A 15,216-nucleotide genomic window follows, 5' to 3' on the forward strand; every position below is an offset into this window, starting at 1 on the left:
ACCCTGCTCCAGCCATCATAAACGAGTTTCATTAGTTGTATGTTGATAGTTGCAATAACTAATAATCTCTGAGTAGTGCACTGTTCCGAAAGTCAGTGAAATTCAGACGTTTAAATGTTTGCATATGCGATGGGAAAATCTCTTGATAATTATGAATAATAGATCTACCCAGTGCTTTATTTTTATGTGTTTTAATAATGTCTAGAGAATTAGAAGTGATCCAAGGCAAGAGTAGGCAATAGCTGCTATTTCACTCTATGGTGCTTTTTCTACTTTTTGCTGATGGCTTTACGTTGCATGTACATTGCAGTCATTGCACATGAAGTAAAAAAAAAAAATCAACTCATCTAGTAATATATTTTATGATTTAATCATTTCTCATCTTAACATCATCATTAACTGTGCCTCAAATAATGATCTGGCTGGCCAGCTCTGGCCTCGGGCCTTGAGTTTGACACCAGTGTTTCATAATAATATTTTAAATGACACCTTGGTCATTATTATCTACATACCTTTCCTTGTTGATTGGCAGCCATTTTATTTAATTTCACAGAAGTACTACATGTGATTCATAGTAAGTCCCTTCAGAACAACATTGATGGCAGCGTTGTATTTTCTTCCCACATCTTTCCAGATTAGTGCAACACCAAGCGATTTCTGGAAATGAAAACAACGTGCTTATAATGCGAGTGGCATAAATGGCCGAATGGAATGTGAACTTAATTCCCCCGTCTTTTTTCCCTCCCCCCACGTGCTTTGCTCAATTTTCGATGTTAAAATTCTTGACACTTTGCACCTCAGCTGCACGCGAGAGACGAGGTGTTGACCCAGACTTAAAATGTTGGTTTTAATATCGTCCCGCACTATTGACGACTGCGGATAGGTTGGCGAGCATTAGCCGGCGAAGCTCAGCCAAACAAACGAGCGGAGGGGTCGCGGGTGGGGGGGATGAAAGGCGGCCTTTGAACCGGGTGACTTCAGCACTTGAGCTCGATTGTTTTCAGCTGAGCTTTCTCTGGGTGGCTTCACTTCAAGCTGCCGGAAGTGGATTTACATCTGATTTTAGGCGAGTCTGCGGGAAAAACTTTCCACTAAACCACTCGGTCACGTTTGACGTGTCAAATAGCCGCCAAAGTGGTTGATAAAAAAGTTTCAACGCATCCTCCCCACCGCCCTCTTCTTTCCTGGCAAAGTTTTTCTGTCCAGGCTGCATTCCATCTGATCATAGTTGTGTGTGACGTTTCAAAGAGGATTAGCTGAATGAAATGTGATTAAAAACTATTTTCACGTGACCTCGTAGCACTTGACCTACCCTCCTCCGGTAGGCTCGGCGGCGTTACAACGAGGCTCAGACTGCCGTGATTCTGCACAATCTGGACGGAGCGAGTTTAGCCCTGGTTGACCTTAAATGGTCAACATACGGAAAAAGGTTCGGTTGTAATTCAACGGGGGATAAACACGGATAAGTCAGGTCAATGGGAAAAGGGAGGTGGGTGAACCACAAACACGCAGTGACAATAAATCCAAAGGTAAATTATTGTATCTCTCGGGGGGGGATGCTGTGGATTTGCTGAGGGGAGTTTCTTTCATTTTTATGGTTAAATAGGTTTATTGCGTTGTAAGAAATCTTCATCAAACCACGGGAAACCCTGACTTGTAGCGTGTCACTCAAATTATTTTTGATTCAAAGAACAAAGGCTACAATTTAATTTGAATTTGATGTCAACCTTCATCAAAAATCATATCAAAAGTATTTCTTCAATTTATGTAGCCCACAGTTAGACACAAGGTTTCATCGTTGGCCGTCCAACAGCAAGATTTCAGAGGTCACATTTATTTGAATCCTGTTCAAGTTTCTGTCTATTTGTAGCAGTATTTGGCAACTCAAAGAGGCCCAGCATTGTATCACTCTTTACGTTTCATGAAAAAAGGACATATAAGTCTCATGCCAGTGAAAACACAATGGATGCAGTCGATTTATAGTTGTCAGTCCAAAATCAAGCTTTCTTTTGTACCTAAAAACAGGTCGCATACTTTTGCATCCAATTTAAATGTCTGTCTGTTTGAAACAGTTGGGCCAATAACTATCTTTTTCTTAACTTTTGATGGTTACCATATTTCTATATCTCACCAGTTGGATACTAAAGCTTTATAGTCATTCATCAACCAGAAAGATTCGTTTGTGCCTAAAACACGGTTGACCTATTTTAACCCTGTTTAAATATTAGATATCAAATACCTAAATGCTTTGAGCGGGTAACACACAGCGAGTAACCGTGAAATCGTGCTAGAGCTAGCCTGCAATGATGACAATATAATAGTCAAGGGGAAGCTGCAAGTATAGATAATAGTGTCATCAGCAAATGTGTATTTATTGGAATAATGTGGCAGATTTGCAAAGTTTTTGACATATATCAAACAGTTTTCCACCTAATATAGCTCCCTGAGGACCACCTATGTCTCTTAGCCTGTCCAGCAATGATGGAATGGATATTATGGATTTACACTGTAGATGCCCATTGACTGAGCCCCGCAAAAAAGCAGTACAAATTATTTCTGTAACATATATGTAATCCTTATAAAGCAGTAAATCTAAAAATACATTTTATTTATTTATTTTTCCATGCTGATATCGTAAGAGGATTAGAGTTCACCTCTTGGGATACTATACAACGAAACTGACTGCAACCAGTTGGTTGCTCTTGATGCATTATCATGCGTTTGTCACTTGTGGCCAACACAAATAGCTGTATGCACTGCAACATGTTGACAAAGCAGCCAGGGCTCATTGCAGCATGATGGATGGCCGCGTGCTAATTATTAGCACACATAAAAGGATGCTGGTATTTCCAGACGTGGACCCCGGCCGCCGGCTAAATGCGGGGCCATCAGTCTGCGACTATATCACTCAATCTTGATGTATGAGTGCTATGGTACAAATTAAATGTGCGGCGACCTTCTAAAGGGGGTTAGTGCACTCAACAGGACGCCATTTGAGCTAATTCCTGCGCAAGGGGTTCGGACAATAGGCCACTATACCACATGGTGTAATTACTTTGTGTACACACATCTGGAATTAAGCTCCCAAAGGAAGCTAATACGAAAAAGAAATGGAGGCCAACTGTTTTCGGTAAAACAAGAGAAAGTGTGGCTTTTTGTACGTGGCGTTCAATCGAAACTTCACATTGGCGCCAAGCGGGTCCAATATTTCTAGTAGTCTCAGAGAAGATTACATGTCGTGTACCCAATTCCTCCTACTCGGATCGTAGCTTCTATTTGAGCACGCTGAGGCCCAACTTTGCATAATCGGCGAGCGTACGATGTAGCATGTACAGGAGGGGCGACCAATTTAGGCATGTTTTGGAACAAGCAGCATCTGGATTTCATAGCAACTCTATTTTCTCCACCAGATCAGAAGAACACAAACTTTTAAATCGAACCAGTAACAAGCCAAAGCTTCTTTGACTTGGGAAAACACCCCAAATATTCATGGTGTCAATTAGATCTCGGAAATATTTTCCCATCATAACCAGTAGGGAAGGGAGTAATAATCAATTAATTGATCGACTGTAACCAACAGAGGTTGCACTACATCCATAATATGACAGCTCCTTTGGGTAATATCATTCAGATCAATAACTATCACATAAATCAATACAACAAATATATGCATAACTATCAAATAAATAAATGAATCAACAAGTCAAATATTTTCAAATGAATCAATCCGAGAAATGTAGTCACAACAACTTCTTTGTCAAGTATTGTAACACTGGATACAAATATTTATAACTTTATTGATAGTTTACTTGTACAAGATGTACATTCATATTTTGTGACTCAAAAAGGGAATGGGGCAAAACAAACAAACATGATTCATGTATAAGCATGCTAGCAAATGAAATAATAAGCATTGTCACGCGTACAACAAATTCCGCTTTTAAAATTCAACCATCCCTGAAATGCTTGTAAACTTGGACACGCTACATTAAGTTTTTTTGTTTTTTCTTCCCCTCAATTCAATGCACCACGGCCACGCCCCTGAATAGTGAAAGAAAACATATATACCAAATTGCAAAAGCAATGTAAAAATGCGCATTCAACTCTTCATTTTTCATAGATTTTCGGACAAAAATAAATAATAAGACGCATATGTTTAATTTAAGATGGCGACGTGAACAATTGATAATGACGGTTGAACACAAAGTGGGCGGGGCATGGAGACCTTGCGAGGGCCCGACACAGCTCTGACAGCAGTTTGTAAAACAAGTGTCATAATCCAAAATATCTTGGCAAATTAACGGTGAATGTCACACACACAACATGCAAAGTAAAGCTACTCGTTTCGTAAACAACCACTTGGTTCAGATACCACCGCTGAGTTTTAAAACCGCGTGTCGTCATAAATTTGAGCTGAACACTGGAGTTTCCGTGAAATACGGCACCCTGTCGTTCTCCAGCGAGACAAAATGTACATGCCGTCTTGACAAAACAGACGGCAAACAAAGTTGAAACTCTCAACAGTGCATGAAAAAAAACAACGTAAAATCATTGCGTCTCTTTATCGACTAACTGCTAGCTGTTTAACATTTTTTCGCTATTTACAGTATTGCACTTAAACTGCACACCATTGCATTTCAGTTTTACTGATGCCTTCATATTTTCAGAATTACAAAAAAAAATTAGAAAATATACAGTGCTTAACAAATTTATTTGACCATCTAAAAAGATCCCATTCAGCGTCATTATGGCATTTCTCAATGTTTAAAGTGGAATGAGGAATTTGAGCTGAATTCACATTTTACAATTCTCAGTGTGAATCCAATATAAATTCAACTATGAGAAATTTTCCGTTTACAATTTGAAATCGTCATTACAGAGTAAACATATTACCATTTTCTTCAGTTGGTTTGTAAAACAGTACATTTAAAAATTAATGAATAACATTGATAATGTCATTGTACCGTTGAAATATTTTGGTTTAAGAGCTTCATACTGGTTTTATCGCCTATGACAGTTCCACATTTAGGGCCTGTGGTGGTCGGATACATTTGTCAGGCACTGTATGCTTTAATAACCTCATCCTTATTTTTGTGTGTTGATCATATGACTCATATCAAATTCCCCAACCCCACCCCTGTGGGTTTTTTTTTTAATTTAATAAAGTAGTATCTTGCTTGTAGTGCCACTTGTAAACACCCACAACATACGAGACCTGAAGTGCAAAGGCAATCTTCACTTCTTCACCCGAGATAAAAAATAAACAAGAGTCAGAGAAGGGAGCTGGAGGAAGTCCAGAAAAACAAACAAAAAAAAAAAAGAAGAACGTTGTTGCTTTTGTTATATCACAAGTCCATAAGAGGAAGAGAAGCGAAGCTGGGGCCTTTGTGTGTGAAGGTAATGGCGAGCTTTGCAGGAAGGCCTCCATGCACAGACACAGTGGTTGCAAATAAATTTGTTAAAGCCGGAGAGGAGGTCAGGACGAGTGGGGTGTCGAGGTGTGCCCCCAGTGCTCGCCGGTACCCCCCTATGCCCCCCCCCCCCAACCCACCCGTCCTTAACTCTGCCACTTTAATTGGCACTAAAGTCCTCAGTGTGTGCCGGGCCCTCAGACAGACATCCACATGTGTTTGTACGGTCCCTGGGATGTGATCTGTGCCTGGAGTGGACTGAGCCACTGGCCCCGCAGAAGTCCTGCCTGTTGGGCGAAAAGTAAAAGGTGACTTCATTGGTATTTCATTACCGCTTCGCTGGAAAAGTGGTTTGTTTTGGCAGCTGGTCTTTTGTGACAATTTTCTCGCTCCCCCTCCTCCTTTTTTGATAAAAACGTCTTCCTCCGACTGTTCCTCACCCCAAAAAAACATTCACACTCACCGACTCCCCCCTTTTCTCGCTCGGTGTTTGTGTTTAGTTTTAGCTGCGAGTGTCACGGCCCTTTCACAGGCTCAGTCTTGTGTGTGAGAGCCCATTACGGGCCATCAGGCCAGAGGTGCGGGAGGAGGGAGGTTAAAGGTGGGAAGGGGCGCCCCGCTGGGGTCAGAGTCCCAGAGCTTCGGCGTGTTTCCTTGCCTTGAGTCGAAGGTCGGCGATGCTGGAGTTCTTGCTGTTGCTTTTGGCGGCCGCTGCCACCGCCGCCGCCGCTGAGGCCGAGTCGGCCAGCGAGGCGATTGGTAGTCCGAAAGGAGGGGGCGGGAACATCAGGTAGGGCGCATGGGCGGCCAAGTGCGGGTGCAGGTGGGGGTGGGAGTGGGCGACGCCGTCCAGTTGAAGTTGCGCTTGAACCTGTGAGAGCAAAATCAAAAATATGTTGCAGGTCAACACCATAGCTTCTCGGTTGCAGGTGTCTATCTCAGGGCTGAATCGTTGCCATTTTGAATTCTTTTCAATTTGCTTTTATTCATTAAATGAAAGGGATAAAGAAAATAGTTTAGCATGTTGGTGTGGCTGACACAATTAAAATGTTACCCCCTCAAAGATTTTCTTATTGCTTTTTTTTTTGTCAGTGATTCCCAAAATGACACAATCAAACTTCTCTTGCTGTCACAAATATACACGTGCGCACACACACATATGCATGTGCACACGTACACACGTTCACACATGAAATTGCATCGTCCAGAATCAAAGTCTTTCTTGGGCCCAGAACACATTTGCTTAATTCAGTCCGCCGTTATACTCTTGGAAGTATGCTGTCTTGTTTTGCTAATTATGTATTCAATTGCCTAAATAAACTATTTTTTTGCACTCACATATTTGGAGTTATAAATATTTATCCAGACATATTCCTGAGTCAAAAGCAGCGGGGGGGGGGGGGGGGGGGGTGCTGGCTGGCCATAAGGAGTATAGCATATCCCTTTTCACATTCTGGGCAATTATTTCCTAAAAGAAGGAGGTGAAAATGAAGCATGTGCTGACTTCAGAAGAAGACGACGCTGCCATTTCTTATGCGTCTCAAACGGTATATGAACAAGTGGGAAACTATTTTGTGCATTGCTTTTCCAACCCAAATAAAAGCTTTAACTTGACCGCAAATACTGACAAATAATTTTTTTAACATGATTCTTTTCGCTTTAAATGCAGAAAATCAAAATGGAAGTTGCACCCTGTTACCAGTTAGAGTTGCTTAGCGCCTCAAGGGCAAACAAACATCGTGACGATTGATTAAAAAGTACAATAAGTCATTTGGTTGGAGGGAGGCGGCACAACTTAAACAAAAAACAGGTGGGCCAACTGTCTGATAAAAAATGAAACACAAGAAACGTGAATCATGAGATCCTTTCCATTAAACAGTGACAAAATGCGCATTGATCTAGAGTCATTGTTCTTTTAATCGAACGGTGGATCGCTTTTATTACAGCTATGGTGCAGAGCGTAAAAGTGTGACGATAACCAGAGAGCTGCTTGTGACAATCGGTAATTGAAACGTTACATGTAGTGGATCCATAACATGACAACAACTAAGATAAACAACAATAACCACCAAAAGTAAAAACATATGTATGTAGTTAGCTTTGACGTCAAGCAGTAATTCTACTAAATCAACAATAAGTTGGTAATAATCCTAAAAAAACTGCCCGTTTTTGAGGCAACCAGAACAAATGCAAAAGTCGACCTTTGACACGGGACCCTCTTTTGCCTTGCGGTGCCAACCAAAATTAGAATTCCGACCATGCTTCAAATACGCTCAAGTGAAGTGAAAACAAAAGGAGAGCCATATCCGCCAATACGCTTTCAGCAATGTATTGAATAAGACAGTCAACCACTGAATGCTGGGGGCGAGTGTATGTTTTTGATGCCCCCCCTTGAGCCAAAAGATTTCGAAACTTACTGTCGATATATTTTTGCCATCTGTTAGGCTGGATGGATTTTTTATCGACTTGGGGGATGTGGTGGGGGTGCGGATGAAAGATTTTTCTGGTAGACGTGTCTGATTTGTTACCCGGAAAAAGGCATTTGAATGCACATTGGAATTGTTTTGATTGAGGGGAGGGGCGAGGGTGCTGTGGCTGCTTCAGGTGGATGCCTAGGGCTATGGCTATCGCCCGCCACCCCCCCTGCCCGTCCCTTTTACACGCCACTCCAAGCACACAATGAAAACACTTGGAATGAGCATGGAGAAAAGCTCAACTAAATGTGTGGGAGATGGTCAACAGAACTGACTTACAAGGCCACGCCCCCTTAAAGGCTCATGTCAACATCAGTGTGTGTGTATGGGGGGGTGAGAGAGAGACTTTCAGCCTGTCTATGCTTTATAAAACCAGTTTGTTTTTTGACATTCTCTTTTATTATGTTTATATAGAATACTGTGTTTTTTCTTTACCATTTTTCTTGGCAACTGGGACGCATTAATGGTATTTTAATTCATTTCAATGGGTATGATTAGTTTGAATTATGAGCTTGGTCACGGAATTTAACAGTAAATCAACATCCAAAGTGAGCGACTACACTAATGCTCCTGTTCCACTGAGGGGCAAACATTTGCGATTGCTGGCGAAGGCAGCGAAACGCGTATTCACGTCATGGTTTGTTCAAGGTTGCAAATGTTCGCCAAACGTTCACCAACAGTTTGAGTGTTTTTTCGGAAGAGAACAGGCCAACATTTGCGACATTCAACGAACCCTAAGTCTTTCAGGTCTAACCTTGCCTGTGTGCTTTATGTGTTACGATTAGCCTGTAACAGATTAATTGGGATAAAATGTTGACATCAAGTTGATGTCTTGTGGATTGTGTTAAACCGGCAAAGTGGAAACCCACTCCATGTGTTTTATATACTCCAGCTTAGACTGTGTCTGGCGAGCATCTCTCAGCATGCAGGCCTCACACTCCTCCTGCCAGTTCAAGCTCGATAAGCGTCATTTCGCTTTTCACCCCCTCCCTTGCTTTCATCGTCTCTTTCATGTGCTCACGCCTGCCGCCCCATTGGCCTAATTAGACCGCCGCGTGTCACAACATAGCGGGCGAGAGGGCTGAGAGAAAGTGAAACAGAGGGAGAGCGGTAAATGGAGGAGGATGAAGTCCGCTGTCGATGAGGCCGTGAAATCGTTACACACAAAAGGGTTCAACTTTACTTCCTCCATTGCTTGACGTACATCAATCTCTACTTTTTTATGTTTTATTGTTGATATTTTCTTATGTCCTAAAACGTTTTGGACCTGCACATACTGCCTTTGCAATAATTTGTTTGTAATCCAGTTATCACATTTTTCCTTTTTGCCATCAGTGATATATCACCTTTGTAGCCACATTACAGTCAAATCGTCAAATCCATTTTCTGTTCTACGGTTATCATCACCATTTTCTCTTTGCCATCACTGGTTTTGTGCAAACTCTGTTTTATTAATAGTGTTATCTTGGCTTCATATGTTGAGTTGAGCTGCTGAGTTTAATTTGTTTGACCAAGGCATGAGAGAGAATTTTAAAAAATAATTGGCTTTATAAAGTGTGATTACTATACATTGGGACAGTATTCGTGAGCTGTGCCTTCAAGTGGCGCGGCCTAGTAACTGACGTCAGGAACATAAACAATTAGTCTCTCAGCATGGAGACGGGAGTTGTGGCCTCGGTAGGTGCTTGCAAGTGTTCTCATATTTTATTTGTGCCGTCAAACGTTTGTCCTGTGTTTTTATTTTTTCACGTTACTCAAGCGGCGCCATACCTAAACTACAATTTTGGCCGGAGAAAGTACATTTGATTCCCTATTTTATGGTCACCATCAAACTTCTTTGCTTTTGTCAGTACGCTGATATGACCCCTGCGCACTGCGGGTTTCCTACCTCTGCTATACGGTGTAAGAACTGTTTTGGAGGACAATGGTATGTTTGGACGGTTACATGTAGTTCCAGGCTAAGTTAATTGAACTTGAGGATGGTGTCTGCAGTGTTGATTTGATTGGATGACTACCCCCACATTTTATGTGCGCTCCACCTTAATTTAGTCAATTAATCTTAACCACTACAGAGGTTACGGGATTTGAACCTTTTAATTCCAAGACCTACACACGCCTAATTCTTGTATCTTTAGGTGGGAATTATACTATCATCCCCCTTGCACCCCAAAAAGACCGGGTTGTATGTGCCTACCTGTTGGAAGGGCATCCGAAGGGCCCCCATGTTGACGTAGGGCGCCACCCTGCAGGCGTCCAGGTGACTGCCGCTGCCCAAGATGACCCCTGGAGAGAAGGGAAAGATGTCTGTCAGACAGCCAGACAGTTGTTGTTATGTGAGATGGGAGGCACTTTTTTGGAATATTTTTGAATTGATCAAACAAAAAGCATCATTTAAAAAAAGCATATTGAAAAAGCCACCTTTACCTTTGTGCATCTGGTTTTCTTGTTTTCGACATTTTGCTCTTCTGTTTTGGAACCAAACCTGCAATTGGTGAAAAGAAATCATTGTTAGATAGCAAAAATAAAATGACCCACATGATGGTGATTTTTCTTTCTTGTCAGTGAAAGAAAAAATAAGAGCATTTGAACTGCCCCACCGTGCAATTATTCAAACCTCAGAAAGCTGCCAAAACATGCATGAAGCTTTCATCATTCCATTATATTTTTTTTATAAATTTAGTATATGCACTATGGTGGGAAAAATACTAGATGTAGAAAAATCATATACTGAAATACTTTATTGAATGTAAACATTAAAAGTAATGTGTTACATTATTAAAAGCCAGACACACTGCTAGGAAAAAAAGTATCCATGCTTTTGCCTAATGTTGTGTACACATACACGTGAATATTTGAAATGATAAAGTATCAAGCCCTCGTTGCAAATTGTGTAAGGTTAACGAAATAAAACTGTTTATATTCAAACATTCGTGCATCGTTTTTTTTTAATATAGTAAAAATCATTCTTGGTAGAAATATCTTTCACTGTGCAGTTTTGACAATATTTTTAAATAAAAGGAAATGAAATTCAGAAGTGAAATTGCGTTTTTGCAGTTTGCTGCTTGCTCTTATGTGTGACTGTAGGCGATATTTAATCAACACCAACCTAATTTGTCCTCATGAATAATCTTAACTAGCCCCGCCCCCTCGGACCCCCGCACTGACGATCATTACGCCGATGAAGAAATAACGACCGTCTCAATAGATGATAATGACAGAATCGAACAACGGTTCGGTCGATACGTTTTTGGAGAGGAAAACGGTCAATTCAATTCAGATTCTAATTGTTATGATGCATATGATCCTCCCGTGTCGAATAGGAGTTGCACGGTGTAGTGCGAGCAACAAGGCTGCAGACAGTTCTTTCTTCATTAAGGACCACTCAATGATATTCCATAATCTCATTCCCGCTTTGATTTTTTTCCCTTTCAGTGTGTATATTCCAGACAGTGAATAATGACATTTAATTTAGCACAGCCCAACATATTCGCGCTAAGTGCATTAGTGGCTGCCTTTCATAACTTTCAATTATATCCAATGACAGCTGCTGCTCTTACAGAAAAACAACAAAAAGTGCACCGAAGAACATGACAAGAATTGCATTTGTGTATTTTTGTCTGTTTTTTTAAAGGGACGAAAAGCCCCCCCCCCCCTCCCCGCCCCTCAAAAAAACCTGCGCACTTAATCGTGCATGTCTTTGGCAAGTTATTTATACGCAGAATAATATTGTACAGTGGTGTGGCAGGTAGACCATGCGTGCTCACGCCCCATTCATGCAAACTTGTTTTATTTTACTCAATGCGAAACTCAAGAAATATATTATAAGCAACGCTGTTTTCATTTTGCCATCGGTCCATGCTTGCTTGCATGTTTGTAAGTTTAGCGTGTGGTTTGTAAAACGAAATATAGTGTACGCTGAGTCTGACCCAAGGGTTTTAATAAATATAATAAAGATAAGAATGTATGACACGTACCATCATTTATAGAAATACGTCATGCTCCATTTATGTGCGTACGTGCACCCAAAACAGCAATATTTTTCAGATAAACGATGGATTTGCTTTGACGAATCACCGAAATCTGCATATGAAAATATTTTATCAAATGACGTCACCTATTATGATCTCGTTTTCATTCTAGACATTGAAATTATATATATATATATTTGTTCTGTCTAGAGCCCTTTCGCGTTGTGCGCACTTTTTAAGACTAAAAAATCTCCCAACAATATTTAGCGGTCTTTTTTCTTTTTTAAAAAAAATAAATTTAGAAGCACTTTATAATACTGACCCTTAATTGTACTGTGTACAAGAATAATAACGAAAACCCGGGCATTGCTCAATAGGTTTGTCATTTGGATATTGGCCCTGGCTGAAATTAATTTCCCTCTTCTTTTTGCTAGAAAGCCTGGGCCCTCCCGCAGTCCGCCCCCCACGTATGCTCCTCATCCATGCACGTACCTGCACGCGGGCCTCAGAGAGCCCGAGGCGCTGGCTGAGCTCCTCGCGCATGAAGGCGTCGGGGTAGTGCGTCTCGTCGAAGAGGCGCTCTAGCTCGTTGAGTTGCTCCAGCGTGAAGTTGGTGCGACTCCTGCGCTGCTTCAGTTTGCCCTGCGCGTCTTCGTCCTCTGACTTCACCTCCTCCTTCTTGTCCTTGCTGCACTCGTAGATGCCTGCGTGCACGTCCCAAACGAGCACAATCAACGCAAAGAAGGTGATACACACTCTCCACACACACGCTTTGTTGCATGCCCCACCATGCAGCCGATGAAAGGGTGAAACTAAATATGACAATGATATAGCCAAACACACTTTTCGCAATGTTCGTCACAATAACCATTTTCCCATTATATTTGTATTCAAATATTTGATTAATTGGGTTTTACTGCTATATTCTGTATAATAACTTTTTGGGGCATTCATCAATGGCAATTCAAAATTCTGAATCAGAAATTATTTATTGTGTTTTGGAACTGTTTTTTGAAATGATAATTTATCATCCTCGAAAATATTTTTGCTGCAGCAATTGGGCTACAGTGTGTATAAATATGTATCCGCTTGTGTATTTTGTATTTTTATTGCAGCTTTGTACAACTTAAATAGGGACTAATTACTGTTCGTGCGTTTCGTAATGTTGCTCAAGTGTTGTCCTACATGTCAACTTTTAATTGAAACGAGGACCACTTAATACGTGCAGAAATTGACGAATAAACTGAAATAATGTCAAATAACATACAAATCTAATTATTTATTAGTTATATATGCGTAATTTCAAAAAACATAAATATACAACATGCAGTTGTAGTTGGACATAATATTATTTTACAACTTAAATGTTTAAAAAAATACAGTAGGAATTAATGCAATTGGGTTGCAATGTTGAAGTTTTCTCTTTATTGCAATAACATGCAATGGGAATAACATTTGTCCGTTTCAGGGGATTTTCTCAACAAATTAGTGTAATAAAAAAACTTTTAACTCAATTATGACAGCTTCCAAATATGGAAATTATATTAACTCATATTATAATTATTAATTGAGTTTAAAAAATATTACTTAGTATAATTATCGCGTCTGCCATCACAAATTTAGCGATTCTTTTTTGCGAGGTTTGGTAGCGCCCTTTTGGGCATCCAATAATTTTTGGAGGGGTGCTCGATCGAGACCGTTACCTTCGGCGGGTCGCGTGACGTGGAAGTCCTTGAGCTTGTCCTTGTCCAGCTCTACATGCTCCTTGTAGACGTGCAACGGGCAATGGGCGCCCTCGCTAAAATCGTGCTCCGCGGGGCTGCCCAGCTCCCGCGGCCGGGCCAAGCCGGACGTCTCCAGAACCTCCCGGTATGTGATGGCCTCTTTGCTGCTCTCTTTGCTCTTCGCCTCGAACGACTTAGACACGAACGCTGTCAGCTCTTCCATGACTCTCCCTTCCTTTTTTTTAAGCCCCCCTCTGACCCCGATCCCTCTGCTCCTCCCGGGGGTTTATAAAAATGCGAATAAAGTCGTAAAAATAATGAAAATAAAAATAAAAATAAAAAAAATAAAAATCCACGCGGTGTGAGCGCTCCGTGCTGCCTCGCAGTCAAGTAGAATGAGAAAGTGGGAGTGGAAGGAGTGGAGGTGAGATCACTCCTGCTGTTGTGAGTGTGTTTTGGAGAGCCGACTATTTATACCACCTCAAGACCACCCCCCTCCTTCTCACACACACACACACACGCACACACACACACACACGCACACTTCTCTGCGTCTGGTGCAATTAAAGGCCTTAGCTCCACTCCACGCACAATTCAACTTTCAGCAAGCCACCCCCTCCCCTCTCTCCCTCTCTTGCTTTTTATTTCTTTATTTCCTTTTTTAACTCCACTAATCAATGATGAACTGATGGAAGCGCTTAAATGGATTAAAGAAAAGGGAGGGTGGGATCGTTAAAAATGCCCACCATGGCTCTAGTCATGCAACATAATTACACCTATATACACCCCCCCCCCCCCCAATTAAGCGAGGGATTACCCCTTTGTTTTACTTTTTTAGGACTATTAAACATCTCTTTGTTACCTTATTTTTTATTGACTTGTTTGTTACTATACTGTTTATATTTATTTATTCATTCTGACTGAACTAATTATGACCTAACCTTCTGTTTTACTTTTCTTTGTGTCTTTTTATCTTTTGCATAACTTGAAAAGTCATTTATTATTATTAATTTATCATTTTGAATGAAAACACTAAAATGTTTTTTTTTTCAAGACGACCCAAAGTCAAATTGACCCAACTTGGGACATCCTAAAAACTGCTGAGTTAAAAAGTAGACGGATTGGTTGTGTTTTTGCAAAAACAACCCAAAGTTGGGTCAAATTGACGCATTAACCTGGTTTGGTCCAACCGAGCAGTTTTATAATGTCGCCTGTATGCTATAATAATTTGCGGTTGTAAGTGTGGGATAGAGATCAATATATATATCAGCAGTGTATTCAATATATATGGGTGCGGTGGATGGCGAGAGGCTGGGGAGGGGGGTATAATGTTGCGTCAATGTACCCACATAACAAGTGAGCGCATCAAGGCTTTTTAACGGGGCTTCCATCAGAGGGTCGGCACGCGAACACTAAAAAGGCCGGCTAAGGCGCGCGATCCCCCGGGAAAGGCGGCCCGCCAGCAGCGCGCAGGCTCCATCCAGCGACTTCTCTCTCCTTTAACAGCGCCTCGCTGCTGTCTAATGACGCGCTTGGATGTCTCTCCATTTATCAGACAGTACACACACGCGCGCGCACATGCACGACAACAGCGCTTTTTTTTTTTTCCTCCTGCTGTTTATAAACCCTCTCAAAGGCA

At 41.2% G+C, this 15,216-nt stretch overlaps 1 protein-coding gene across 2 annotated transcripts; it reads right to left on the reverse strand.

Annotated features, from left to right (window-relative positions):
• Window positions 1–5,550: 5,550 nt before the first annotated feature.
• shox (shox homeobox) lies at window positions 5,551–14,034 on the reverse strand. Of its 2 annotated transcripts, none has more exons than XM_061287022.1 (6): window positions 13,557–14,034; window positions 12,346–12,557; window positions 10,310–10,367; window positions 10,080–10,168; window positions 6,070–6,282; window positions 5,551–5,698 (listed from the first exon to the last, which is right to left on the reverse strand). In XM_061287022.1, exons 1-6 carry the CDS (start codon window positions 13,798–13,800, stop codon window positions 5,609–5,611), a joined length of 906 nt encoding a protein of 301 aa, XP_061143006.1. In that variant the 5' UTR covers window positions 13,801–14,034; the 3' UTR covers window positions 5,551–5,608. The 2 variants fall into 2 exon arrangements, with proteins under 2 accessions (XP_061143006.1, XP_061143005.1); XM_061287021.1 differs by having other exon boundaries at window positions 10,080–10,189.
• Window positions 14,035–15,216: the final 1,182 nt, after the last annotated feature.

This window comes from Syngnathus typhle, linkage group LG9 (assembly GCF_033458585.1).
Source record: "Syngnathus typhle isolate RoL2023-S1 ecotype Sweden linkage group LG9, RoL_Styp_1.0, whole genome shotgun sequence".
Classification (NCBI taxonomy): Eukaryota; Metazoa; Chordata; class Actinopteri; order Syngnathiformes; family Syngnathidae; genus Syngnathus; species Syngnathus typhle.